General features: G+C 39.7%; 1 protein-coding gene across 1 annotated transcript in view; it reads right to left on the bottom strand.

Moving 5' to 3' along the window:
- The window catches only part of cntfr (ciliary neurotrophic factor receptor), a 99801-nt gene that overhangs the window by 30325 nt on the left and 42777 nt on the right, over positions 1 to 26699 (bottom strand). The window contains exon 4 of the mRNA XM_049737857.2: positions 17650 to 17883. Coding sequence (XP_049593814.1) covers positions 17650 to 17883 — 234 coding nt within the window. The remainder of the gene's footprint in view (positions 1 to 17649; positions 17884 to 26699) is intronic.

Genomic DNA, 26699 nt, shown 5'->3' with positions numbered 1-26699 from the left:
AATGGATCAATGCGGCTTTGTACCTTAAATGCTCGACAACATCTGTATCACACCATCCGCATGTGTGCTTCATTTGTTTACTTGTGTGTTGCACATCCTTGTGCTTGGAGAAACTATTTCTAGAGCAAGGTCCAAGCCAAGGTCTTATTTTCTTTCTTTCTTTTTTTCCTGTTTGTTAAGAAGTGCAGGTGATTTTTTTAAAAATACTTTTTTCGCAAAAACAACGGTTTTCTACAGCCGTCTTAAATTCCCGTTGTTAAAAAAAATTCAACCCGTTCAATAAGAGGCTGAAATAACCGACATATGGTTCCATTTGGTCGAAAATATTACATTTGGTCAGAGCGAGTGCCAAGGCTCACTGCACATCTGCTTTTGTGGTCCAGGGTGAACTACAAAGACTAATATGCCTTTGGGTTTGAATTAATCGAATTTTTAATGAAAAAGTCAGAGATTCAAATATTTCCTGCCTTTTTAGTCTGGAGTTCCTCCCGTTCCACCTGTTCCTGCGCTTTTGCGGGTGCTACAATTCGATTTAAATTCTAGATCAATATTCCCCGCTGATGGTTTGACCTTACATGTACGTCGATGAAACATCATCCAATGAGGACGTTGCGGCGTTGGCCAAATGTAGATTGGAATGTGACCCAAGTAACCACTCCGTGCTTTGGCGCACACCAAAAAAACACTGATGTCACCCAAGAAAAGACGTTTCCATTCCGACCTCAACCGCAAACACGCGTGCACACACACACTCGCATTACAGACGCTACACTATGATCACAGGAAACAATCTCAACTCTTTGGAGAGTCCTTGGTCAGAACGGAGCTGCTGTTGATTGTGCGGTTACTTTGAAGGGCAATTTCATCTGGCTCACGGAAACACACGTGTGTGTGCGCGCATGAAACGAGTGTGTGTTTACTTAACAGCGGGGGGTCAGTCACCTGGGGTGTTAGGGAATTTTCTATCCAAATATTCCCGTGTAATTGGAGACATGGCTGTACAGAGCTGACAGTGTATGTGAGCGTGTGGAAAGTTGTCTGCATAACCTGCGAGTGCTTGTCTGTCTGGGTGATGCGAACGTGTGCGTTGATGTGTGTGTGTTCTGAAAGCTGGCGTGAGGCCAATGTAATAGAAGCCCTGTTTGTTTTACAAATGCCTTTTTGGATCTGGCAGGACATGTGCAGGCATACAAGCTTGTCATCAAGGTGGGTGAGTGGTTGCGTTGACTTTCAAGAGGACAACGTCCATCCTGTTGTCCCCCTGAAAAATACAGCCTCGGTTCAGTGCTGATGTTACGAATCCCATGATGACAGTTATTTGATGTTTTGGATCAGAAAAAGTGGCTCATCTATAAATTTGCAAAAAAGCTCTTCAAAATTGTATGCTCTTAGAAATGACTCTTTCATGTGCTGCCAAGCACCAAGTTCAGATTGCATCCATCCAGACATCCATTTCTAGCTTGCTAGATTTACTCTTGGTCTAGAATCTAGGTCTAGATTAATTGACTATCTCTATTGCTCACCCTCTTTCGCTGTCTCTCTCTCCATCTATCCATCCATTCATCTATCTGAAAGGAAAGTGCATGAGTCGAGTGAAAACAAGTCTTGTACCGAGCAAATGTTGAAATATATAAGCCGGGCTCTCCAACGGTACAAATCTCCTGAGAGCAAAGCAATCAATTAAAAACCTATTCCATGACCCAAGCTACAACCCCAAACACAGGCACATCTTTCAAACAGATTATAAAGTGCCAACAGACTGACCAGCAGGCACAGGTGCCCAAGGTCAAGAGAGAAAACCAACTGATTTTAGTCGTGCTTGGTCGGTCTGAGGAAAATTAAATTGTCTGTGAATTGAGTAAATTGAGCATAACATGCCAAGATGGGAGCTTATCTGGGAAAAAGAGACACAAAATAAAAATCACCATGACAGTGTATTTTATTTTTTTCTTCTATTTGGCTTCTGGTATCACTCGAATACACTTGTGATCATCAGGATGTGACAGGTTGCACTTTCTGTTAGCAAAACATTCCCTTGCCCATGGCTCACAAGTGACAACCACGTTGCAAAATTGCTGCCTGGCAAAAAGTTTTTCTGGCCTCAACTGCTGTTCTGCACCATCTTAAAAAAAAAAAATCTTCATGGCCATCACACAACTCCTGGTTGTTAGGCAACGTCATTTTCTATTTGAAGCCTTTGAATAACCTTAAGTCAGTACAGGTATAGCTTTAGCATTCAAGGATTTATTTTCATGGTGAGAGTAGAAGGCCTTGAGCTCTCGTTTGAAAAAAAAATTGCCATGAATAGCGCAATGATAGGATTGGCTGAAATTTGAAGACAAGAGCTCTTTTCTTTATTAATAAGCAAAGCATTTGCATTAGTATGCAAAACAACCATTTGTGTCCATAAAAAAAAAAAAAATGGCCTTATTGATGGCTATTCATCAAGCACAACCTGGCTTTTATGCTTACGATACATTTGCATCACAAAGTAGTTCTTTTTTTTTTTTTTTTTTGCCACAAAAGGGTTTCCGCTGGCATAAGTTGAAAGGTTGTTGTGCTTGTTACCCATGCCAAAGGGCATCTTGTGTCTTCGTATGAGGGCATGAGAAAATGCCACTACTCTGTGCGGAGTTGTTTGTGCAAGGCTAAAAAAAAAAGTCCTGAAAATAATATAATAATAAAATATTATAATATATATATATATATATATATATATATATATATATATATATATATATATATAAATTATAAATAAAATATTTCCATTAAAATTATGTAAAGTCGTTTTCATTTGAAATTGACGTGAATTTAGAATAGAATAAAATATTATAATATATATATATATATATATAAATTATAAATAAAATATTTTCCATTAAAATGAAGTAAAGTCGTTTTCATTTGAAATTGACGTGAATTTAGAATAGAATTTTTCTAAAACAGAATTTTGCAACGCTAGTATTAGGATTGATCATAGAATTTTTCTATTGCAGAATTTTAGAATGGTTGCTGTCACGCCTGTACATTGTGTTTGTATTCATCTTTTTTGTATCTTCTTCTCAAAAAAAAGAAATAATAAGTGTAAAATGGGAGAACATTTTTTTGGGGCGGGGCAACTCGGCCAAATGTTCAAATCCACAAATGACTCAAAAAATCTGGAGAGTTGTTAAATAGAAACCATGGAAATCTGCCGGAAAAGACACGAGAAAAAAGAAAGGGAGCATGGGAAAAATGCATTGAGGGGCTAAGTGAAAAAAGGTGGTGCGTTTGATAGGCTTTATGTTGCGCTTGGGTGATGAAACCATGAATGAACGCCTGCTGCGGACCGCTCTTTCAGGATGCGTCCACACATACAACAGATTGTCAGACAAACAAAAAAAAAAAAAAAAAACGCTCCAAAAGTGAGCTGAGCTTTCCTCTTATTGTGTCGCGGAACACACATTCACACACAAATCAAATCCCATCTCGCCATCCTCCCATCGCGCTCTTATGCATCTTTCCCACCCTTTCACCTTCTCTCAAGCTCCCCTCACACTTCTTCATTGCTCTTCACACTAAACGCAAGGTGACAGTCCATAGCCCGAGAGGCAGAGATCAACATGGAACGGGAGGAAAGGTGACAGGAAGACTTGAGGGGCGAGCAGACAATTCCCTCAGCGTGAGGAGACGCAATGTGATACGTGACCAAAAGTGTTTGGGCACCAGCGATGTGTTGTAAAAAAAAAAAAAATACAAAAATGTGTTATATTCTCAACTAGATGTTTGTTCAACACACACAAACAACAAGATTGCTTTACGGGGACTGTTACAAAAATGGAAAGCTCAAATTGCTTTTTGTAACCTTGACACGAGCGATAGGCAAAAAAAAAAAAAAAAAACATAAGTAGAACCCAGGAGTGCTCTGAGATCTGCAAACTTGGGTCAGTAAGTGGAACCCAAACACGGTGAAGCTGCATTTAGCTGTTATGCCGCACACAAATGGAAATAATCTGTCAACAAAGAGCTGGATAAACTTTGACGGACCCGTGAGATATTTCAACTTTACAAAACAATTTATCTTGCTTTCGAAACATCTATTAGGGTATAATTCTACGAATGAAAAACAAAAATTTATAACAGGCAGACGGTATTTCTATATTTCTTGCTCATTTGGTATCGATGTAATAAATATAGTTTATTCCCCCCTCATTTTAGGCTCTAATGCAATATCAAGTTTGTAAAAATGACAAACAGCATGTGCAAATCACAACGGAAAAAAAATGATTTATTTAGCTCATCGAATAGCCACTGAGATGAGCTCGATTAATTAATTTACGACTGCCGGGAAATCCTGAGCTAATACGGTCTGGCTCGCCGCCTCGATTCCAAAATTATTGGTCAGGGTTGACTAACTATGTCAAGTATGTATTTGTCAAAGTCAGGAAACCAATTTTTTATGGACTTCACTTTGCTTGCATCAGGGAAGCATATTTTAAAAGCTTTTGGATGGAATCAGCCGATGAAACAATTGTCACTCGGGAGAGTTGGACGCCGGCGAAAGCCGTTTCCTGATTTATTACCTGCATAGAGTTCATCGGTGCAGGTTGCTATGGAAAAGCGTCTGAGTGCCAATGTTGACACTGGCTATCAAGATCCTACACGCTGCCATTTAACCTGTCAAGGCTGTGATTTAATACAAAGCACAAGTCTGTCGGGGTGAAATTATGGGACTCCGGTAAAGCTTTTCCAGCCGGCAAAAGTCGTGCTGAGGATGGAGATTCCAGCCGCAGGATTAGAGCGCTAAAATAAAAAAATAAAAAAACCTGCCCTACCCTGTTACCCTCACATTGTCTGAAACAGATCATGATTTGCCAAACTGCCGTTGTTTAGCGCCATCTATTGTTAAGGAGGACTTACTCAACATCAGAAATTGTCTTAAATATCAGCGACTGGTATCGATACCAGGTATCGGAACTTTTTTACTACTAGGACTAGGCGACGTAGCATAGGAAGGGAACACTTGGACTTCATAAAATTCCCTCAACTCATCACCAACCTCTTAAAGACTGCTCGCACTTATTAACCACATGTCGCTCCTTGACACTTAATGGAAATGAAAGAAACTGAAGATGAGCATTTTAAGGAGTCAAGCAACATAACAAATGAAGCCAAAGATTGATGGAAAAGGTCAAACATGCCTGATAAGTGTATTGACATGGGAGCATGCAACAGATGGAATATTAAATTACAGACTTGAAGGACATATTAAATTAGAGAGGGGTGAGGGAGGGGGAAAAAGGGAGGGTGGGGACTTTTTAGAGTGATGTGCTGTCAGATGATGAAGCGCGGATGATGTTCCTTTGATGCACCACAGGAAACCCAAGGCCTCCTCGGTATGCCTACAAACAGGAATCTGTGTTTGTGGCCCTTTTAAGTGTATAGGACATTTGTTTTAATGACACGTATCTAAGGGGCGTTTTACAGCTCTTTGCTATAAAATCGAGGAAAGTCTGCTGCTGCAAGGTCGGCATTGCAAATGAGAATACGCTCACATGGGTGAATAAAGGTGAAGTAAATGGAAATAAACAAAAATCATACAAACAGGTTTAATGCGGCACTGTGAATGTTTCTATTATATGGCTTCTATTCACCAATAGAAATGATATAAACAAAATATAAAAAGTGAAAGCAATGTCTTTAGAAAACAGCATTTTGAAAGGAACCTGGGATTTTATTCACCAAGTTAAATTAAAGTAATTGAAACTGTAACTTGCAATACAAGACATAATGAGCACAAGCCATGATGAGCAAATGAAGCTTCAAATGCTTCATGAACCAGTTTTTTTTTTACTTCTCTATTCAACATTGGACTGAAAGCCATTTATTTAAACCAATTGTGCCTTTTAGAAGAATAAAACAACAACTGGTTCATGAAGCAAATTTGAAGCTTCATTTTCTTATCACACTTAAGAAGTTGAAGTTACGGGAATCTCCAATTTCGATTTATTCTTCAACTCCTGGTTGGTTGGTGAGCAGACGCTGCATAAATAGCTCTTACAGTATGTACAAGTATTGTTGCTTTAAATCCTCAAATCCTCTTATCAGACAAATGCAGAGCTCCGAAATGTGTTTTAAGATTTATAAACAACAGCCTGTAAGGTTGAAAGAAACATTGCGGTCGTTTCTGTGAAGTTTAATTAACATGTTTATCTTGCATTCAGGCTTAGGCGAGATAAGTTGTGTTTATATTCTGATTATTTTCTTTCAGGAACAAATCCATAGTATGATTTGATCTGACAAAATATCAAAAAGGAAACTCAAGCTTTGAATAAGAGCTGTGCAAAAAAAAATAAAAAATAAATACAACGCTCGTACCAAAACTGAAAAACAAATTAATTCCTAGCACAACAAAGAAATCTGCATGGAAAAACGTGTTTAACGATCCGTGGAAAAACAAATAACTCTATGTCAGGGATATTATTTTAATATGACTCTAAACAAACACATTTCACGTACCATCAATTAACGACTGCTGACTTTCTAATGAAAGTCAACTCCACCATTGTCTACAATGTTATTTCAAGCATTCCAAAGGAGATGTGTTGTCTTGCTCATTACTCGGAGATGATAACAGCAAAACAAAATATTGCAGAACCATTTTCAAGGTGTCTGAACCCTAATTGCATTTTTAATAAAATTCTTGGCAGGCATGCCTAAGTGCATGTCTGGCTTCTTTAGGTGCACAAATTACATCTGGAATGTTATTTATGTGTGTTTCCTTATACACACACACAAACAGAGTCACGGGCTCCAGCTGGTAAACTCTAAAACATGTTGATGTTGAAGCTTCTAATGGCCGTCATTAATCACGTGATATTAAATCACTTTAGAGACGGATGGCGGTGGGCAGCAGGAGAGTGAAATAAAATGGAAAATATGATGAAGGACGAATGTAATGGAGAGTGAAAATGTAGCTAAGAAAGCGGCAAACAGGGAGCAGCAAATTTTAGCGTGGATGCTTCATGTTAATAGAGCGCTCGCAGCGACACTAATCTGTCATTGTCGTCACATGAGAGTTTGAATGACTAAAACCGACAGAGGCCAAGATATTTTTTTTATTGGAATGTGAAGGAGGAGTCACATTTGAATAAAAATCAATAGACATCTACAAATAATCGTCTAAAGAAAATTTGCAATTTTTGTCTTTGTCACTGATACCAAATATAGTTACAGATTAGACTAGATTAGATTAAAAAAAAAAAACAATAGGAGAGTTCTCTGGCTTTTACATCTCCCTGTTTTGGTTGTCAATTTGTGAGTCAAGGCCAAGTGCAGCTCCCGTATCATTAGTAGTGCGGGCGAGAAAACACATGCCATTTATAAATACACAACACGCCGGGTAAACACTTTGACCTTGAATGCGACCCAAGCGGAAAGAAAAACCCACGTCAGTACGCTCTACTGCCATCACAACTGCTAGCTTCTGTGTAATCTGTGTGTGTTTGTAGGGTGGTCCTAAAAAGTAGGCTTTTTTTTTTTTTTTGGGTGGTCCCCAGAAGACAACAAATACAAGACTGTGTGTGTGTGTGTTTGTGTGAGTACATAGCATAACCACGGCGTGAAGGCTAAATGACCGGTTTGGATAATGTCAGGGGAAATTCCCAGGCCAGATTATACATAGATCAATTTTCATGTGGCTTCAGCGGTCGTCGGACGTTACTATGCATTTATCTTTGCTTGTACCTAAGTACACACGCAAGTATGTGCTAGCATAACCATGTTTACGACCTCTTGAATTAGAACTCTTAAATAAACACCAAATTACAGCGTGTTTGTTTTATGTGTCACTGGAGGATTTTTTTTTTTGCACAAAAATGTGAAATATGTTTGAGTCAAATCAATAAGCTAAGTAGTCATTACTATCAAAAGCCTCGTTGTGAATGCTTATTGGGATTCATGCATACAGTGTGTTAACCGCAAGGTAAGGATTAATTGCAGACACCTGCTTTACATTTCACCATTAGCATTTTAAGCATTTCGCTAAAGCCCTCGCATGGAATGATTTATAATACGCGCGAGGAGAGCTAAAGCGAGAGAGCAGTTGGGGAAAATGTTACCAGACAAAAGCAAGGCCAGGTGCAGTGAGGAATGAATGGAAGTGAAGAGGAACGTCAAGGAATTCTTTTTTAAGAGATGCTTTCACTGTTCAATAAGAAAAGATGGAGTCGAGGCGGCTGCTTCACCACGGGCTAGCGAGACTTTATAATGCATGGAATTGAAATGATTTCTTAAAACCAAATCAAAGGGGATGCGAGCTTTGATTTAGACTGCAACTTTTTTTTTATGGCTTTGAATGAGGCACAAGAGCACCAGCAGCAACTTGTAGCGAACGAACAGGATGAAAGCATCATTGGAAACATTTATGGAGCTAGTGGGCTGCAACCGTGGATCTGCTGTAAGTTAGCTTTTGACTTCAAAGTCAGCTCAGAGTACAGAAGAGCCTCATATACATTCATTGAAACATGTATGTCTAGAGAAAGGTGAATGCAGCTCAAGTCGACATTTTGAAGAACAACGCTATTCACAGCAAAGCTAAATAGCTATTTAGCTAAAGATCAAAAGCGTAATGACACCCCTACATCACATTACCCCAGCGCCTCCTGCCTATGACACCGGAATATAATCGAATAAATTATGTTTCATTTACCCACGAGGCCATTAATCCCACTTTAATGGCTCAGCTTTGCATCTGAATTCCCTTCCAATGGCTTGTAATACCTTTCACCTCTAAGGACACACATCTAAGTAATGTGCTGTGAAAGCCGGATTCACAGGTGTGTTTCCAAAAACTCGAGACATTGCCCTTGACATTCCTATTTCCTGCATTATGAATTTTATAATAAGCAACCGGAGAGACTCCAAAGGATTTCAGAAGATATGATAAATTGTTGTCAGGTAAGAGTCTCCCATGAATAATTCATTTTTTTTTTTTTTTTTTTTTACACTGCAGTGGACAGCAGACATTGTCTCCCGGGAAATGGATCTTGAGCCTGGAAAGAAGTTAGACCATTGGAATTGAAATCTATAATGACACCAGCGACGAGATCTAATAAGCTTCTCTAATACATTTTCTAAAAGGGTATTTGATGCTCGAGGTGTTGGACAATAGCTGGTCATTAACCTGGAGGTCATTGTATGGAGACGCTGAGGACAAATGTCAGGTTGTAATCTCAAACGACCAAACTGATGAGATGGATGGATACCTTCTCACGGCTTTTATTTCACAAGTCTTGGTCCTATATTTAGTTTATGGATTGCCATTTGAACATAAAGCGCAATCGTATTAATGATGTCACTCACATTAGCTGCAAGACGAGATTAAATGTAAACAAACATCTGACGTTCCTGTTGAAATGAATGAAATCTGTTTCGTGTCACAAAGGTCATTCTGAGTCCAAGCAGCACTTAACAAAGTTAAATATTATTCCCCAAATTCCAAAACATTATTTTTCCATGACTTTATTTCACCTAAGGGAAAATAATTACAAATCCAAACAAATCTGACCTCAATGGCGTCTTGGAACTGACTGCCTTGATTCTCAAGTGTGTTAAGAAACAAACCTCACGTTTCGTAATCCCAACGGTGTTTGCAGAGAAGACTCATATTTCAAAGTCAAACCGTTTCACCGAGCGTCGGATGAATGGAAACTGTAAATATCTTCAATGTCAAATTGAGCATGAATGCTTAAGTGTTCAGTTGTGGCTTTACATACATCAAAAAAAAATCCCGATGTGGACGTCTGAAAGACTGAATACCTCCCTTGTGTAGTTATTTATCTAATTGCTGAATGCATAAATAATTCCCATTCCTTGCTCCCCGATGGCCATCATTAAGGGTGGAGGGAAACACCCCCAGCTGTGCCGGCATTTGTGCAGCTACGCTAATGCCTCTGTATGTTTTTGCTCTCCTTGTACCGATTTGTGCAAACACACCGAAATCACGCGTCTAAGCACATCGCAGTCATACCTCAACGCTTTTATAGATCTTCCGAGCATTTATGTCCGAGTCTCTCCTGAACATCAAGATAAGCACTTATCATTTATCGAGGGAGAATAGACAGTGTTCGCTCGTGTGGATATTCGGTACATTTTCACCGTTCGGTGTTATTTAAGTCAAAGTGATTGTCCGATTCGTCCGAGTTATTCGGTTCGGGGTCACGAGTCACAGCATGGGCTGGACTCTACAGAATTTCTGCTGACTAAGGGGAACATGGATGACTACGCCTTGGACTGGTTGCCAATCTATCACGGGGTAATTGTAGAGAGAGCATTAGATGGGGATTGATTCTATGCCGGGTTGTTCGGGAGTCACCTAAGTGATTCACGATATGACCGGTGGCTGCCAATCAAATTTCAATTTCAAAAATCCTGGCAAAAAAAATACCAATAAGAAACTGAGACATTTTCAGATTCATAGCCGATGTCCGACATTACTAATCGCCTCGGAAACGGTTGCAATAATTAGCTTCTTGACTATTGCAACACCGGGAATCGGGATGTTATTGATAATTCTCTCTTCATTTCCCAAAAAGGTATTCACACATTGGTTTTCGCTGAGTCATGAAAATTACAGTACCGGTGGGAAAAGTTGCCCGCAGCAAAAGTTAGGTTAATTATATCCTAATAAGCTTTACAGCGATTATGCAGAAGACTACCAGGGCGAAATAAGATTTAATTCTTTTTTTATGTAATGATTAAGCCAACTCGTATGTTCAATGTGATTGGGGGAGCAGAAATATAAGGATTAAAAAAAAAATACATACAATACGTACAATACATGAGGAGCCTGGGGTCAAAAGTAATTTATAAAACAAAGCTAATCTCTAATTACTGGTGACTAAGGTACTATATTTGTCCGAGCATATCGTATTTTTCAGACTATAAGAGACTTTATAATCAGGTGCACCTGGATGTTAAAATAAATGTGGACAATATTTGCTGGACTTGTTTGTTTTCCTTAATGTGCCTTATAATCCGGTGCACCATATAGTCCGGAAAATACGGTACAGAAAATTTGTGAGAATCTTGCGCCATTCAAGTGTAGGTGGTCACAGCACGAAGATTGTCACTATTAGTGTCTTTTCTGAGTAGGTGCTGTCGTTTGAAGTTTTCATTTTCAAGCCGGGGGGGGGGGGGGGGGGGGGGATGTGCCAGGTTCATTTATTATAAAATGTGTGATGTGCGTGCGGTTTGAAATGAAATATGTTTTATTCACTTTCACTGACAAGATATTAAGGAAGTCTCCTATCAAAACACTTCAGGGATATTGAACTAAATATGAGAACTGCTGCCATAAAGAAGGAAAAGTGAGGTAATGATACAAGCGTGTAAGTGAGGAAATTGGCTCCGAGGGTAAATTTTAACAGAGCAGAAGACAGATGGAGGGGAAAAAAAAGTGGAAATTAATTTTTTTTTTTTATTAATGGGAAATCAGAGTTTGCACGGCAGAGGTGCAGAGTCGCAGTCAACTATTGCACTGCTCTGATGATTTCATTTTCTTCTCTGATGAATGCACTTTACCCGCCGGAGATGTTGGAAAAAAGCTGGAATATTCTTTCCTCAACTTTTCAAACTCAAAAAATGTGTCTCTGAGCGACCTGTGCATTGATGATGACAGACAGGCACAGCAATTAGCAATATTCACAGTTATTTATTTTATTTTTTAAGCTCTTGAGTCGAACCCTAACGTTCTAGTACAATCTAGACCAGCATTAGTTCATTAATTAATCTTCGTCTATGTTTTCGTAGATGGAGAATAATATATAATACAAAAAAAAAAAAAAATCCCACCGGAATTCCGTATTTCACAGAAATATAGTTTCAGCTTTCTAGTAGTAACGCTTTTTTTATTTTTATTTTTTTTCCATTTCTAAAGTTCAATCCTTCCTAAAAAAAAATGTAGAAGAAAGTAGGCTCACAGCCAAATTCTGTATCCCCGGCTCTGCTTTGGCAATGTCTATCGATCAATTTTCCAAAATTAGATTTGAGTCAGACAGGAAGCCGTCTTCTTTTACAGTCCCTCTATGAGTTGATTGATGGCTATGTCACAGCAATGTGGTCAAGGACTTTTGAATCAGTGGGAAACCAAATGAAAATGATATCTGCAGTTAATTTAAATTTGATCCACGGGTGTTAATGTCTCAAACAGGAGGCTCAGCAGTCACTTTGAGGTGACGAGCTTCACACTCTCCATCGGTGGCAGACTTTGGCACTGCGCGAGTGCTTTCTTCATTAACACTCGAAAAGTCTATTTAAATTTGTAACATTCATTTTGTTGCACTTGTACTTGATTATGCAAATGACATTCGCTTAATTGTGTCTCCTCTCAGTTCAGCACAGACAGCGCCATTCTTAAAGGAATTAAAATCACAATTAATCTCCAGTCTTCATTTTTAACATGTTTTTAGTCATTCAGCTGTCTCTTAAATAGAATCCACGATGTTTTTGTAGTTCCAGAAGTGTTGAGTGGAGTGACACTTCCAAAGATTTTACTTCACCGTGCTATGCTGTCTGATTAAAATTTGTGACATTTGTACTTTCAAAATATGTTCAAACAAACAAGCCTCTTTACACCGGCGCATGAATGAACAGGTGCAAAGATGTGACTCGATGCAAAAGTGCGTTCGATTCCTCGTTTCTGCACGAACAATAAAAAGAATCATGAAGTTACGATGGAGTAGACTGAAGCTAATGATGGCAATAGGGAGACAGCATCATACGAATCAATCCTCTTTGTAAAATACGCCCCAAACAAACCTAGTTGAACAATTTGACATCACAAAGATCATGTGTGCGAGGGAAGCCCGCACAAATCAGCACAGACACAAACAGTCACATTCTTATCTTGCCAAGACAAACATCTCTATGTTTTTCCACAATAAGCATTGCTCATTTGGACACGGGAGCCATATTTGCAGGGCTCCTTTCATCTGCCCGCTGCAACATGCGTGCGTTCGTGGGTACGACTGCGGGTATGTGCGGGCCGGAGCGTTTGTTTGTGTGATTATCCGGGAGTCCGTGTTTATTTATCCATCACCCAAGTGAAGTTTTGACTTGTCTCGCCTTCGATCTTTTCTTTCACGTGATGCATTCCAATCTGTTTGGGGTGGTGAAAAAAACCTTAACTAATTTAAAATGAGTTAAGAGAGACTCCGAAATTCATCCTTTCGTAAATACATACCGTATTTTCCGCACTATAAGGCGCACCGGATTATAAGGCGCACTGTCGGCTTTTGAGAAAATTGGAGGTTTTTAGGTGCGCCTTATAGTGCGGAAAATACGGTAATTTGAAATGTCCTTTTTTTAAAAAATAAATAAAATTGCTATTTTTTCAATGAGGATACTAATCAGTAGCTGCAAACGTCTGGTTTTTAATATAATTAATTCATAAAGGTCCATTTCCAGCAATCATCCCTCCAGTGTTCTAATGGTCCATTGTGTTTGCTAATTGTGTTCAAAGGCTAATAGATGATGAGAAAACCCTTGAAAACCCTTGAACACCCTTGTGCAATTATATTAATTTAAATGGAAAACACTAAATTGTCTGGCTGACCTCAAAGTTTTGAACGGTAGGATAATTATACCGCAGATTTCTTTGTAGACTCTCGAGTTCTTTGTCGCTCTCTTTCTGCCATTACATCTTTCACTTCCTGTCCGTCCCCATGCTGTTCCTTGAGTGCTGCCATCCTTTGGGAACATCCCATTTAGCCACAGTCCAGACTCACAGCTGCCTAGTCCCCGGAGAGTTCACCAACAAGCCGGTGTAATTGAGACTTCTCCGAGTGGAGAGAATTGCTGAAGCTTTCTAGGTTGTTACAGAAAAAAAAAAATCCTTCATTTAACAGAGTAGGCGTGTGGTAATTGGAATGTTTTTGGTTGGACTTTCAAGTACCTTCAAGGAAAATGCTGAACCCCAAATCCTACAAATGATGTATCGCTAATAGAGAATCATGCGGAACTAGAAATGGGCAGAGTAAAAAAATAAAAATATTGCATCTAAAGGTTTTTAGAAGTGGGTTATAATCGGAAAAATACGGTGAGCTTTCCGTTTTGAGGGAACGAAACGTTAAATAGAACGAATGTGACGGGTTGAGTAAGAGTGGCAGTCACATTTGGAACTTCAATATCCTTTATTTTCTTTCCTTTTCTCGTTTGTTATGTTTTTCTTTTCTCCCAGAAATATATTTGTCTGTCTCAGCCGGTCTGACCGTGCCTGACTTGATTGACGTCAATAAAGAAAAACCCAGCTCTCTGTTGGGCCGGAGGGAATACTTTCTGGTCAGTTTTTTCCCCCTTGTATCATTTTTTTTTCTTTTGACCGCTTTCTCTCGCATTTGAGACATTTTCAAGACGGCTTACTTTTCAACATTGCCACATTCTTTGCTAAATCCACCAAAATCCTGCTTTATGCCTGCATTATTTTCTGCTTGTCTTCCCCCACCTGAGCTCGACTTTTATTTATTCAGTCATTCCCTGCAGTTGAACCTTCATCTCTACCTAGCGACATTGAGCCAAACTATTATTATCTGGAAAATATGTACGGTTTATACAAATGAAAGATGAATGAACAAGACACATGCGGGCGAGAAGACTGGAAATAGAGAAGGTCAACAAATAAGATACGGAGATGAAAGTCTTTTCGAGTCTCCTGCAATAACGCATGGACAAGAGATACATTAAATCTATATGAGCGGATGGCTCCAGAAGTACTTTGCTGTCTTTCATGATTTAATGCTATACCATCTATTTTTGAAACAGCAACATTGAGAGAAGGGGAAAAACAATCTGTCATGCCAGACAACTCCTGATAGCCAACTCATATAAAAAGGCTGAAGCAGAGAATAACCTTTTTTTTTGTTTGTTTTTCAAATGTTGATGCTTCCCTCATGACTTCCCATTGACTTTTTAAACCGGACCCATTTTCTCATTTGTTAGAGTTGTCCGCTACAATAAAATGACGTGTCAGCTTCATTTCCCCCTGCATGCGAAGCAAAAAAAAAAAAATGGAGGTCAACAAAATCAGGTGAGAAATGTGTCGTGCAACAAAAAATAGTAGCTATGAATGCACAGGAATATTAAAATAATTATATTTAAAATAATAAATTATATTATTAAACAATATTATTATTTAATAATATTATTATATTCATATACAGAATAATAATAATACAAAACCTCATCTCAAATTAAAATGTGTCACAAGATAAGACCCAAGAGGTGACAAGAGTCAAATTAATTTCCAAGGTCCACGTACATCCTTCAGGCGGGTATTCTCTCTTTATTGTGATTGAAAGAATAGTGGGCGAAGCATGGGGAGTAATTAAAATGTAAGAGGAGTGCTTCTTGCAAGTAGCCTTGCATGTGGGGCTCGACACTTCCTGGTTTGAACAACAAGTCCCCGATGAGATAGAACTTTACGCGTTCAACCCTCCCTATAGCGATCTGTCGGCAAAGATACAAGACAAATCCATTACCCGGCGATGTAGCACAGATCCCTTGGGTGGCCAAGTGTGTGTGTGCGTATTGCACAACACAAATACAATCTACCCAGGGAAAGAACATTGAAATCATTTGTGTCTTGGTTGAAAATTGCCCGTACATTCATTTAACAAAGCTCTAATATTGGGTTAGGGTTAGGGTTAGGGTTAGGGTTAGTAAGTAACTAAAAACTGCTTTATTAGCGGACGATGTGCTGCTAAGGTGACTTTGCCTTAAATTAGTGCAATATAACTGGCAGGTTAACTGACTTCCTCACCGCATGAGCAGCTGACCCGTAAGTTGCTGCTGGTTCACCGCTCAGATGTCCTCCAGGCCAACTATCAGACTATCCAGCAAAAGCTTTGCTGACCGAACGGCGCTGCGCGAGGGGAGATTGTGTGTCCCGCCGACTTGACTGCATGACAGGTCACCGGGGTGAGTAGCTGGATATACGACCCACCGCGGTTGATATTGTGTTAGCTGTGAGGCTGAATAACTGGGTGGGTGCAGCCAAGTGGCGGTGCTATAAATTACGCCGCTGACGTCTGTTGAGGACAGCAATAGATAGAAGAATGAGAGAAATGGCAGGACGGTAATAACTTCCCCCGTTATGACAGCCGGGTATGGTTTATTTCATCAACCAACTGTATTGTTTTATGACCTCTTGCTTATTAAAACGTAATGGACATTTATTGCCGGGACATTTTTATATGAATTGCCACTCTATCGCTCTACCCTGCTTGGGATAAATGGCTGAGTCAGCAATTAATACGGTTAAATATTTGACCTGGAAATACGCACATACGATTTTAATGGTTATTGAAAATGATCGGATTGAAAAATCAAATCAATGTCGAGGAGAACAGAAATTATTTTCCATTTTAGTACATTTATATAACATGATTTTTGGTTTGCTGGCAAAAAGTTTGAGGCAAACAGATCCGAAAGAAGATTGCTTCAAAATAACAAACAGATGGTTCTTTGTTATCCTCTTGATAACACTGTGTTAAACATAACAATCCCCCCGGTATGAGTAATAAACACTACAAAAAAAATGCCGCTACCGTTGCGACGCTAATCACGACAAGTGTAGCCTGTCGAGGTGTCGCGATCGCTGTAGCTTTGCTTTTTAGCTGTAGCACTTTTTGTAGATGGCATTTTACAAAAAAAAACAAAACACAAATGGAATGCTAGCATGACAACAAAAAAGAAATATGACCAGGGCAACTGCACAATAAGAAAAGAACAATTACAGAACTTGCAACTCTATGAATATCGACACAATGCAAATACTACACACTTGAACTCGAGCCCACCACAAGTGTCATTATGATGCACCAAATTACGAGTGGTGCAAAGACACTCCACTCTAACTTACTCCTGCCTCATTCATCCTCGGGACATGATGTACCATCACATAAAATGCTCATCGGTTTAGTATTATTACAGCATTGCGTAATTCATCATTGCCAGTAAGATTAACCCAACTGTCACACTTCCATTCAGGCTCATTCATCACAAATTTGCATGGAAATTTTACATTTGCAAATACCTGGACAATATTCATTGTGTGTGCTTTACCATGCCATACAACTTACCTTTTAATTTCATCCCACCATTTGTATTGCCTTTATGCAAACTATCTTTTTGACCTTGTTCCGAGGTTACTGCTTTATTAGAAACGTCAAAAACAGAAAGAGCGCAATATGCTCATGTGTATATATTCATTCCGTGCCAGGGAAGTGATGAATTAAGATGCCTCAAAGGCTGTCATTTTTTGGCAGTGCTATGAAATGGCGTGCTAAGATTGATGCTAAACAGATATCATACTCGCTAGTAAGGTAGCACCTGCATAATAATCACGGTGTTCATCAGGGACTTTGTTGAAATTTCACCCAACTGCTGGTATTGTCTCAATAAAGTTCATTTCAGGTACAAGAGTTACATTGAAAATGATCTCAAATACATTTTCTTAATATTTTTTTCGCTTCATTGCGCAATATGTATACTCCAATTTCATCTTTTGTTTACCCTCTGCAGAAGCAATAACCAAAGTGCCCTACCGGGATGATTAAGTAGTCATGACTGTTTGGCAGGCAATATTCGGCGGACAATTGTCTGGGTACTTACTGCCGATGTGGAGGTTCATGGTGTCGCGTCTCTCTCCGTTCGGGTTCTGAAAGCAGCTGTAGAGTCCGTTGTGGCTCAGGTTCACTTGGGTCAGTATCAGTCTGGGGCCTTCCAGACGATGCTGGGCCTTCACGTCCGTCCCGTTCACCTTCCAAGACGCCGATGCGTCGTTGTCGAGGGATCCGCATTGCATGGTGACGTCGCTGCCCATTCGCTCATACTGGTTCCTGGCGGCTTGAGACACAAATAAGCAAATGTGAATTTTCCGTGAAGAATCGCAATTAACATTGTCAGCGTGAATAATGGCAAATCATTTGTAACGCATTTGCGCTAATTGTGCGTATTTCAAATTTGCGACTCATTTTATCGTCAAGCATCCCTCAATGGGTTTAAGTGATTGTCGTATGGAACACGGTCTCCAGGATTAAGGGATACGTGTGAGCCTAATGGGAGTTTTGGTTACGACGGTGCACTTTAGAGGCCCCTCTTTGTTGATAAGTCCCGCGGGAGCCGTCGGGACCACACACAAGTGAGGACGTGGGATTAACATTTGAATACTCGGGATCAACAGCTCAACAAAACGCAACAATGAAATATTGATCCCCGTCTTTTCAAAAGTTCTTGTCGAGACAGAAAAGAGAAGACAACTTGAGGTTTTTCAGAGCCCCCCTCCTTTCTCCCCGTGTCCTTTGACATGCCTCTTAACATGGCGGATACAGATGTCAGCCACTGTTTCATGTATATTTCATGTCCCATAACACCCGTATTTATATTTCATGTGAAAAATCCCTTTCTCCATTAACATTAACGAGACAAGATTTGTTATCTCTTTCCCGTTTCCTGTCAGAGTCCCTTGACCTCCCCATCACTTGATTCCTGCACTCGGAGTCACTTTTTTCCCCCTCCCCATTATCAGCCTTTCTCCACCCTGCCCATCACAGCTGTCTTCCCAATTTGTCAGAGTCACAGTAAAAAAAAAAAAAGTAAAAAAAAAAGTGTGCATATAAATATGAGTGGCAAGGCTTGCCAATTTGGTTTGATCTCCTGCTCTTCTGTCCAAGAGAGAAAATGTGGTTTTATTTACATAAAAAAACTTATTTGCATCTTCGTGAGAGCAGACTTTGATGTTGAAATTTGATGCAGACGCTGGTTAGTGTCGAAAAATAGGCGAAAAAAAAATCTTTAATACAGCACTGTCACTTTGATACAGCTAGACGGACGGACTTTATGAATACTGCCATCTTTTCTAACTTCTGCATTTAATAAAATACAGATACTGTGTTTGAAATTACATCCTGACATCATTAAGACATCTCACCTCCGAGATTCAGACAGGTGTGCCGTGCCATCATTCGCCGTTATCTCGGTTTCTCGTCTTTGTTTCTCGCCTGTGTAAGTTATTCTCACCGCCTTTGGGTTGCCTGCCTTTGTGTTATCATGTTCTCACTCCGTCTTTCTCTTACCTCACCTTCACTCTACCTTCTCCATCATTCTCTCACCTTGAAAGAGCTCAGTCCTCTCTGTATTCTCCTGAAACGTCTGCACCTCTTTATCAAAAATCGTCTAGCGAGAATAATACCAAAACTCAACGCTGGCTAACCGATGCATTGATGAATAAACTCGCTGACGCATTTGCCCTCAGGCCTCATCACCATACGGGCGAGTAGGCCTAATAACCATAATGGCATTCAGCTCAAGTGCTATTGATCTTTTTGTAATCGACGGGGCATTGTTAGTGGCATAAGAACAATGTTATGAGCTATCAAATGCGAATGAAAATCATTAATGTCCTTCACGAAATCTTCGAGACGGAAAGCTAACGCAGATTCTCTTTGAGGAATGTTAGGAACTATACAGCCACAGAAGTTTATATAGAGTAGAGTAGCGTTCATGACTAGCCTGAGCTAGCTGGCGTATTCCGATAAGAATTATGATCGTCACGGCACAAAGCCGAAAATTCTCATCGCATTTTTTTATTCTATAATAAATAGTTTTTTGTAAGCACACAGTTTTTGTTTGTCCTTGTTCCTCACCGCGAATACGAATCTAGGAATTTAGAGTTAGTTTTCCGTCGCTAGCTTCCGACTAATATCTGACTTGACGGAATGATGTCACATCTCCAGTTAGTGCACATGTGTCAAACGCAAAGACAAAATGTGCATCAAATTGTCTTCACCTTTAAAAATCATCTTTTTAAAATGTTTGAACAGTTTATTAATCTGATTTGAAAATGACTTATTTATCAGTTTGTTTAGTAGCTTACACTATTATATCAGAATGGCCCTCCGAAAGAAACTATGACTACAATGTGGCCCACGGCAAAAATTATTTTGACACCCTTGAGTTAGTGTGTTATCAAACTTACATTGCAACTATCTACAAAATATTTTCATCTGTTTTTAATCTGTTGGAGCAATGTAGCATATCCTGAACTATCAGTGCGTAGCCCGCCCCTGTACACAGACAACAATACCGAGCCCCAAGTGTCTAGTAATATTTGATAGCTTTCACAAATGCCAAATACGGTATATTATGTATGAATTCCACAAGTTCACCCTGGGGTGTTAGCGGGCACTTAATTTTTTTTCAGCCACACGCTGTTCATTGTAGTTTATATGCAGGACCACTCATGTATTTGCAGAGTGCGGCATTAGCATGTTGTAAGGTCAACGGTGCTCAGACTTGCCGCACATTACAAGCACATCTACCCAGAGGTTACTTAAAGAACACACAAGCATAGACACAAACAGAGAATGGTTTGTTGCTTATTCATTCAACATACATCTTTGTATCTGAGCTTTGCACGTAACAACTGTAATGCAAAAATATTTTCATTATGGAGAACCAACTGTGTCCCGAAAAAATGTCAAAGTCGCACATGTGCCTGTGTGTGACTCGTTCCATCATTCCGCATCTGTGACTTCACTTGTTTGTGCACGCATGCTTGTTGTCAGTGAGTCTCTATAAGAATGCATTGCTAAGTTACGGCGTGAAATTAAATGGCGGTTTGACATTCTGATTTACCATCGAAAGAGTTATAAGCCCCGTTGTGTTGTGTTAATGTATGTGTGTGTAGAGTTACTTGTAGATTCATTGGCGTTCATGTATCAGACGGTGTCGCGTTCCAATCCGAGCCGTAACTCATGGGAACAGTTATCGGTGAGTCACATTTGTATGCCTAAGGGGAGTCTCGCCTTTTGAAAGTTCAACGGTAAAATATTGGATCAGCTGACATACTGAAATGCAGCCTGCCGGAATGATCAATTTTTCTTTGGAGGATGACATTTTTCACTCAGTCGTTGCACAGAAACACAAGAGTTGATTTTTTTAAGTCATTATGGTCTGCCTGATTTTATTTTTCTAGAAGTAGACAGTTCCTGCTGCCACAAAAAAAAGTAAGCTCAAATTCGCCATACGAATTAATAAACGGGCTTTGTGCAAGCACATTTTATTTCAGCGATTAAACAGCATCGTTTTTATTGAACGCTACTTTTGGATGACCCCAAAAATATTTCTACAGATAATATAAGGCAGCACTTTTTGTATTTGTGATTACATTTGAGAGAACGTGTATGCCCCCCCCCCCCCTCCCCCCGAAGCAATTTAGATGGAGAGCATGCAAGAAGAGTAGCAGATGTATCAGGATAGCGGGGAAAACAATTAACAGATGTTTCCAATTATATAAGTTGATTAGAAAACTCAGGCATGCGATATCTTGGGAAAAAAAAATCTATATTTATAATCTTGCATACATAAATCGAGACACGGCTTGCTTAGTTCACCTGTACTTAATTGAAAAAATTGATTAAAAAAAAATCCTTTATATGCCGAGCCACGCCTTCGTTCATCAGAATGCAAGTCACGCCCAAAATAAAAAAAAATAAAAAATTGAAACTTGTACATCATCATACTGCCACAAACATTTTTTCTTGCCTCGGTCAGCATGTGGAGCACATTGCACTTTTACAAAAGTACAACACAGCAAAATGCTAAATCTTTCCTGATGATTTGCAAGATGGCCGTCCGATTAACTGCCGGGTGACATAATAAGTAGCGGTGCTAAATTGCTGATGGCGGTTCGGAGACGCGCATATATTAAATCGGCTGTGGAATAGATACTCCAAGATATATCCACGGGCAAGACAGGCGTCAAAACACACGGATGGGATTATGCATGAGAATACAACTGTCCACACCCACAACCTTGTTCCCTCCCATATTACGGTGAGAATTTTTTAGAATTAAGTTATCACATTATCCTCCTGTCTCTTTTTCTCCTCGGAGAGATTAAGAGTCACTCTCGCTCGGCATTTGCCGCTCCTTTCATGTGAGCGCTGAGGCAGCTGCAGCTGTGAAAGTGTTTGTATGCGTGCATGAGTCAGGGCATCAGTGCTCATATAAATCCACTTCCTGTTTCCTGCCATCTTATCTCGGGCCTCAGTGCACAGTCAGGTGTGTGTGTGTGTTTGAATCAGTCATTATATGACGCTGCTCATCTCGACCGGAGTTGACAAGATTCACAAGCAACAAAGTTAATTGAGCCTTGACTTTTTAGAGACGCCCTGGGAGGAACACGGAGGCAAGGAAAAGAATGGAGAGAGTGTTGCAAAGATGAAGTCGTTGTTGCGGAAAGAGGAGGGGCAGCACAGGAGGGAGGATGTTGTGAGTGAGCAGTTAATATTTTACAAGCCGGGATTAGAGAGGTCATGAAACGAGGAGCGGAGGAAGAATTCTTGAGAATTAGCTCGGAAGTATGCAGAACCACAAGAGAGAGTCGGACAGCTGGCGTGCACCGCTATGGTCAGGAACGTGTCGTTTTTACAAGCGGGATGGTAAAACAGCAAGAGGTGGAAAACTAGACATCAGAGACATCGGCGTGCTGAATCGGAGTCTTTAAGTAAAGACTTCAAATTTGCAGTGATTAAGTGAAATAAAAAAAAAAAAAACATGGATCACAACACATCATTCAAACTCATTCACTCCCATTGACAGCTAAATATATCAAAGATTAATTTAAATTGAGTTGGCTGCGAATGAGTTAAAGTAAAAGTCCAATCACATCGTTTATGACGCATCACCGAAATGTCTAATATTGAAAAAAAATCATCATGTGTTTCCAGCTAACATGGTTAAATGGAGTAATCAGAAAATCTGAAACTTTAATGAAATATGCATGAGAACTCTTCCACTCAGGCATTTGTATTCTTAATACGTCTTGCTGCTTTTAACTGAATCAATATGGACTTGTAGCCTTGAATTCACTGGTAGGAATTTGATGTTTAAAAAATAAAAAGTGTTTGAAATTCACACTCAGTCAGCACAAATATTCTTCCGGAAAACACAGCTCAATAGTCATGTTTTCGCTAGCCCGACTCGTACCTTTACTTTTCCTATTCATTCATCATTTAGGACCACGCTGTTTCCATTCCCTCTGATATGTTCTCAACTCGGATATGAGCTTTAGTGCGGTGATCCATCACCTACATCTTGTTTTTATTTATTTTCAATTTTATTTTATTTGGGTCAGATCAGCATTCTGTTAAGCAGACGGGAGTTGTGCAGTTAAGCGCAGTCTTAAAACAGCTTCACTATTTTTATTGCTTTCTCTTAAATGCTACAGGATACTTTGCCATGCAAATATCATCTTCATAATTAGTTGATTTGGACTCCCCCGTTAGGTAGACTGCATATGCATGATAATTCCCGCATAAGCCTGAAGAAACCTCCCTCGCAGTCCTCATCTGATTGGTTAATAATGTGGTTAACATCACCCGAAGTCTTCCTGAGTAGAAGAGTGAAGGTCAGTGCTAATACCAGCTAGCTCATTTATTACATAGATTGAGGGGAGGGAGGGGGTGGTGGTGGTGGTGGGTAGACATAGAAGGATCAGCGATAGAAGATATTTTCTATCTTCTGATTGAAAAGGGGAAGATTATACGGAAGCTTAGAAGCGGCGTAAACGTTGCAGAGAGCAGCCGTGAAGGAAGTGAACAAGGGGATAAGGAATAACAGTGTGCGATAAGGAACCAAACTGCAGCTGGGAGAGCAGGAATTTCAAAAGCCAAAGCAATCAGCGTCTTAATTAACCCACGGCGATATATGAAGGTGTCGCCGGGTTGGAGATAACATCAGAAAATTTCAATGGCGTCATTGTGAGAATATGCTATGACCTTGACATAACAATTTTAATTGTCGGGTGGGTGGAATACCTGAGGGGAGGGGTGGCAAGCTCATTTTCGTCGCGGATTAGAATAGTACAATTTGCAATTTTAGTAATGACACATACATTTGATGCACAATTTGCGGACCACAGAAAATGAGGTGTCAAGTCAAGTCAAGTCAAGTCAAGTCAAGTCAAGTCAAGTCAAGTCAAGTCAAGTCAAGTCAAATCAAGTCAAGTCAAGTCAAGTCAAGTCAAGTCAAGTCAAGTCAAGTCAAGTCAAGTCAAGTCAAGTCAAGTCAAATCAAGTCAAGTCAAGTCAAGTCAAGTCAAGTCAAGTCAAGTCAAGTCAAGTCAAGTCAAGTCAAGTTTATTTGTATAGCCCTGAATCACAAACAGTCTCACAAACAGTCTCACATAGCCAAAAATTGACAATTATTCTCAAAGTATCCCCTGATCTTAAGCTCCCACGGGCCGTATCTGACCCCCAGGCCTTGAGTTTGAGTCGTCTGATTTCCTCTTTAGTGTTCCGAAACCAAAGTGTGTGTTTTGCATGACGGTACTACAGAAACGATGTGTCCCACACAAAGCACACACAACTCCGAGCATCATTCCCACTCTTGTTTGAGTCCGTGATCAAAGGGGGCCACCATTCCAATTGGGACTTGAGGCTATTTCCCAGTTGCCGCCGAGCCTTAGTGAAATTCAAGAAAGAGTTCTTTTTTTTCTTCCCTTCGACTCCCTACTCTTGTCGGCGTACCGTGTTTGCAGCGTGACAGTTTCCCAAACAGTCGGCAAAGGTATCAAGGGACCTTCACATGAGTAGCTGAAGAGCTGCAATCAATCATGTGTGACTATTGAAATGTAACGCAGCGGCAATATACACACACACACACACACACCTGTGCCCGGAACACGTGGAGTACACTATTTTCCCGCTGCAAAATGTGGCAGCTGTGTGACACAAGCATCAATCAACTCGGAGGTAAGTACATTTTTTTTTTTCAATCTACAGATAAAATATGATTAGCATTCCCATCCTTAAGGTGTCTATTTTACATTCTGGCATATACAAATACTGTGTTTTCTTTATTATGTTTTAAGCAAAATATTTTCTCATACAGCGGGCATTTCTTGAGCTTCAATTTTTTTGTTTTCTGCAATAATTAAACTTTTACTACGTTCTAAAGCAAACAATTCAGATCTAAACATCACCAATACCGTATTTTCCGGACTATAAGCCGCTACGTTTTGCACAAGTTTTGAACGCTGCGGCTTATCGTTCGGTGTGACTTTATGAATTTAATGATATTTATGATATTGTAAGAGGATTTGTTTTGATGATACAGGTTATAGAAATGAGCATTTTTAATTTAAAACACCTGCAGCTTATAGTCCAGTGCGCCTTATACAGGATATTTCACAAATTTTAGCTGTCACGGCTTATAGTCCGTAAATTACGGTACCCTGTACAAACGCATGTACAGGTAATCAAATTTATGTTTTGGTATGTGTTTCCGTGCATGCTAACACGACTTTACCCACATGTGTAGACAGAACCGTCTCCCTGTATAGCTTGTTGACATTCCTGTAGCTTGACTTCCCAAACATCTCTCATTCAAAACAGACCTCTTCTCTCTTCCACCAGCTAGGTTCTTTGAGAAAACATCAGAAAGGCATGAGCGTGCACGTTCAGCTTGTCCTCCCGTCAGCACACTTCTGCCCATCCAGTTTTTTCACGAGAAGTCTGAATAGAACATGGACTGTAATGTACTCGCGCCGTATATTGATAATGAGACGGGTTGCTTGGCGTTCTCCCTACGGTTCCCGCCGCATAGCAAAGTGCCGTCGCGGCTGGCTGCCTCTGATGACAGCCTACGAGACACAATCGTATGGCTTGCGTGGAAATTGCGCTGTGAGTTGAGTTCAATGTAAAGATATAATTGCTTTAAAAGGTTGACCTAGCCAAAAAGTCTTTCAACCTGCCTCATTAGGCTGCTTTGTATTAAGGAACAAATTATTCTAGTATCCAATTTAAACTTACAGAGCAGTGATGTAATGACAAAACTTGATGTATCTTAATAAGCGTGTTCCACGATTCTTATGTTTTGGTCATAATTTCCTCGCAGGTCTTTTAAAAGGTCGCTGCGCATTATTCCTCTTAATATTCAAATTAAATCTTTTTCACTACTAAAAAAACATTTGCAACATACCTTGTAGATTATTTAAAAATATTCCAATTATGTTTCTGCGAATGACTTCTAAACTTAAAAAAAATAATAATAAATAAAAAAAATAATGCACGCGAAACTGCTGCTGGAAGAAACCGAGCTTAAAATGTAATATTGAGTGAGAACATACAGGTGACCTTTCGGAATATGCATACCGCACATTTTCCTTTAACAGTTTTCAGTTGCTCAGATGCCTGGGCATGTTCATTCATATATTCATAAGCCTTTGCAAACTGTATCTCATTGTTGGTGGCATGAATATGTGTTTACTCTGTTAATGACACGTACATTCATACTCCCTGTGCCTGCTGAAGGATGCAATCGTCAATATTTTCTTTATACACACGTGTTTTACTTGCCTGTTGTGATGTGTGTTATTATTTTTTTCTGCACACGGTTTCCAGAGGGATTTAATGTGATATATTTATATTGCATTGGTTTGAATTCTTATCATACTAAAAAGGGGAAATATGGTTAAAAAAAATATTTACATACATTTTATCATACTATAGGTTAGACCATTCCACTGGCGGAGCTGGAGGGGGGGTTGCGAAGGGCACTGCCACCCATGAAATATGCATGGAGCCCCCCTAGGTGCCAGTTTTCTTACATTTTTTTTTTTATTTATTGGAGGGGTGTTTCAATCCAGTCCTAGTGGA

Source organism: Syngnathus scovelli, chromosome 13 (assembly GCF_024217435.2).
Source record: "Syngnathus scovelli strain Florida chromosome 13, RoL_Ssco_1.2, whole genome shotgun sequence".
NCBI lineage: Eukaryota > Metazoa > Chordata > Actinopteri > Syngnathiformes > Syngnathidae > Syngnathus > Syngnathus scovelli.
The sequence above is the reverse complement of the archived record's forward strand: the minus strand, read 5'-3'. Positions and strand labels throughout refer to the sequence as shown.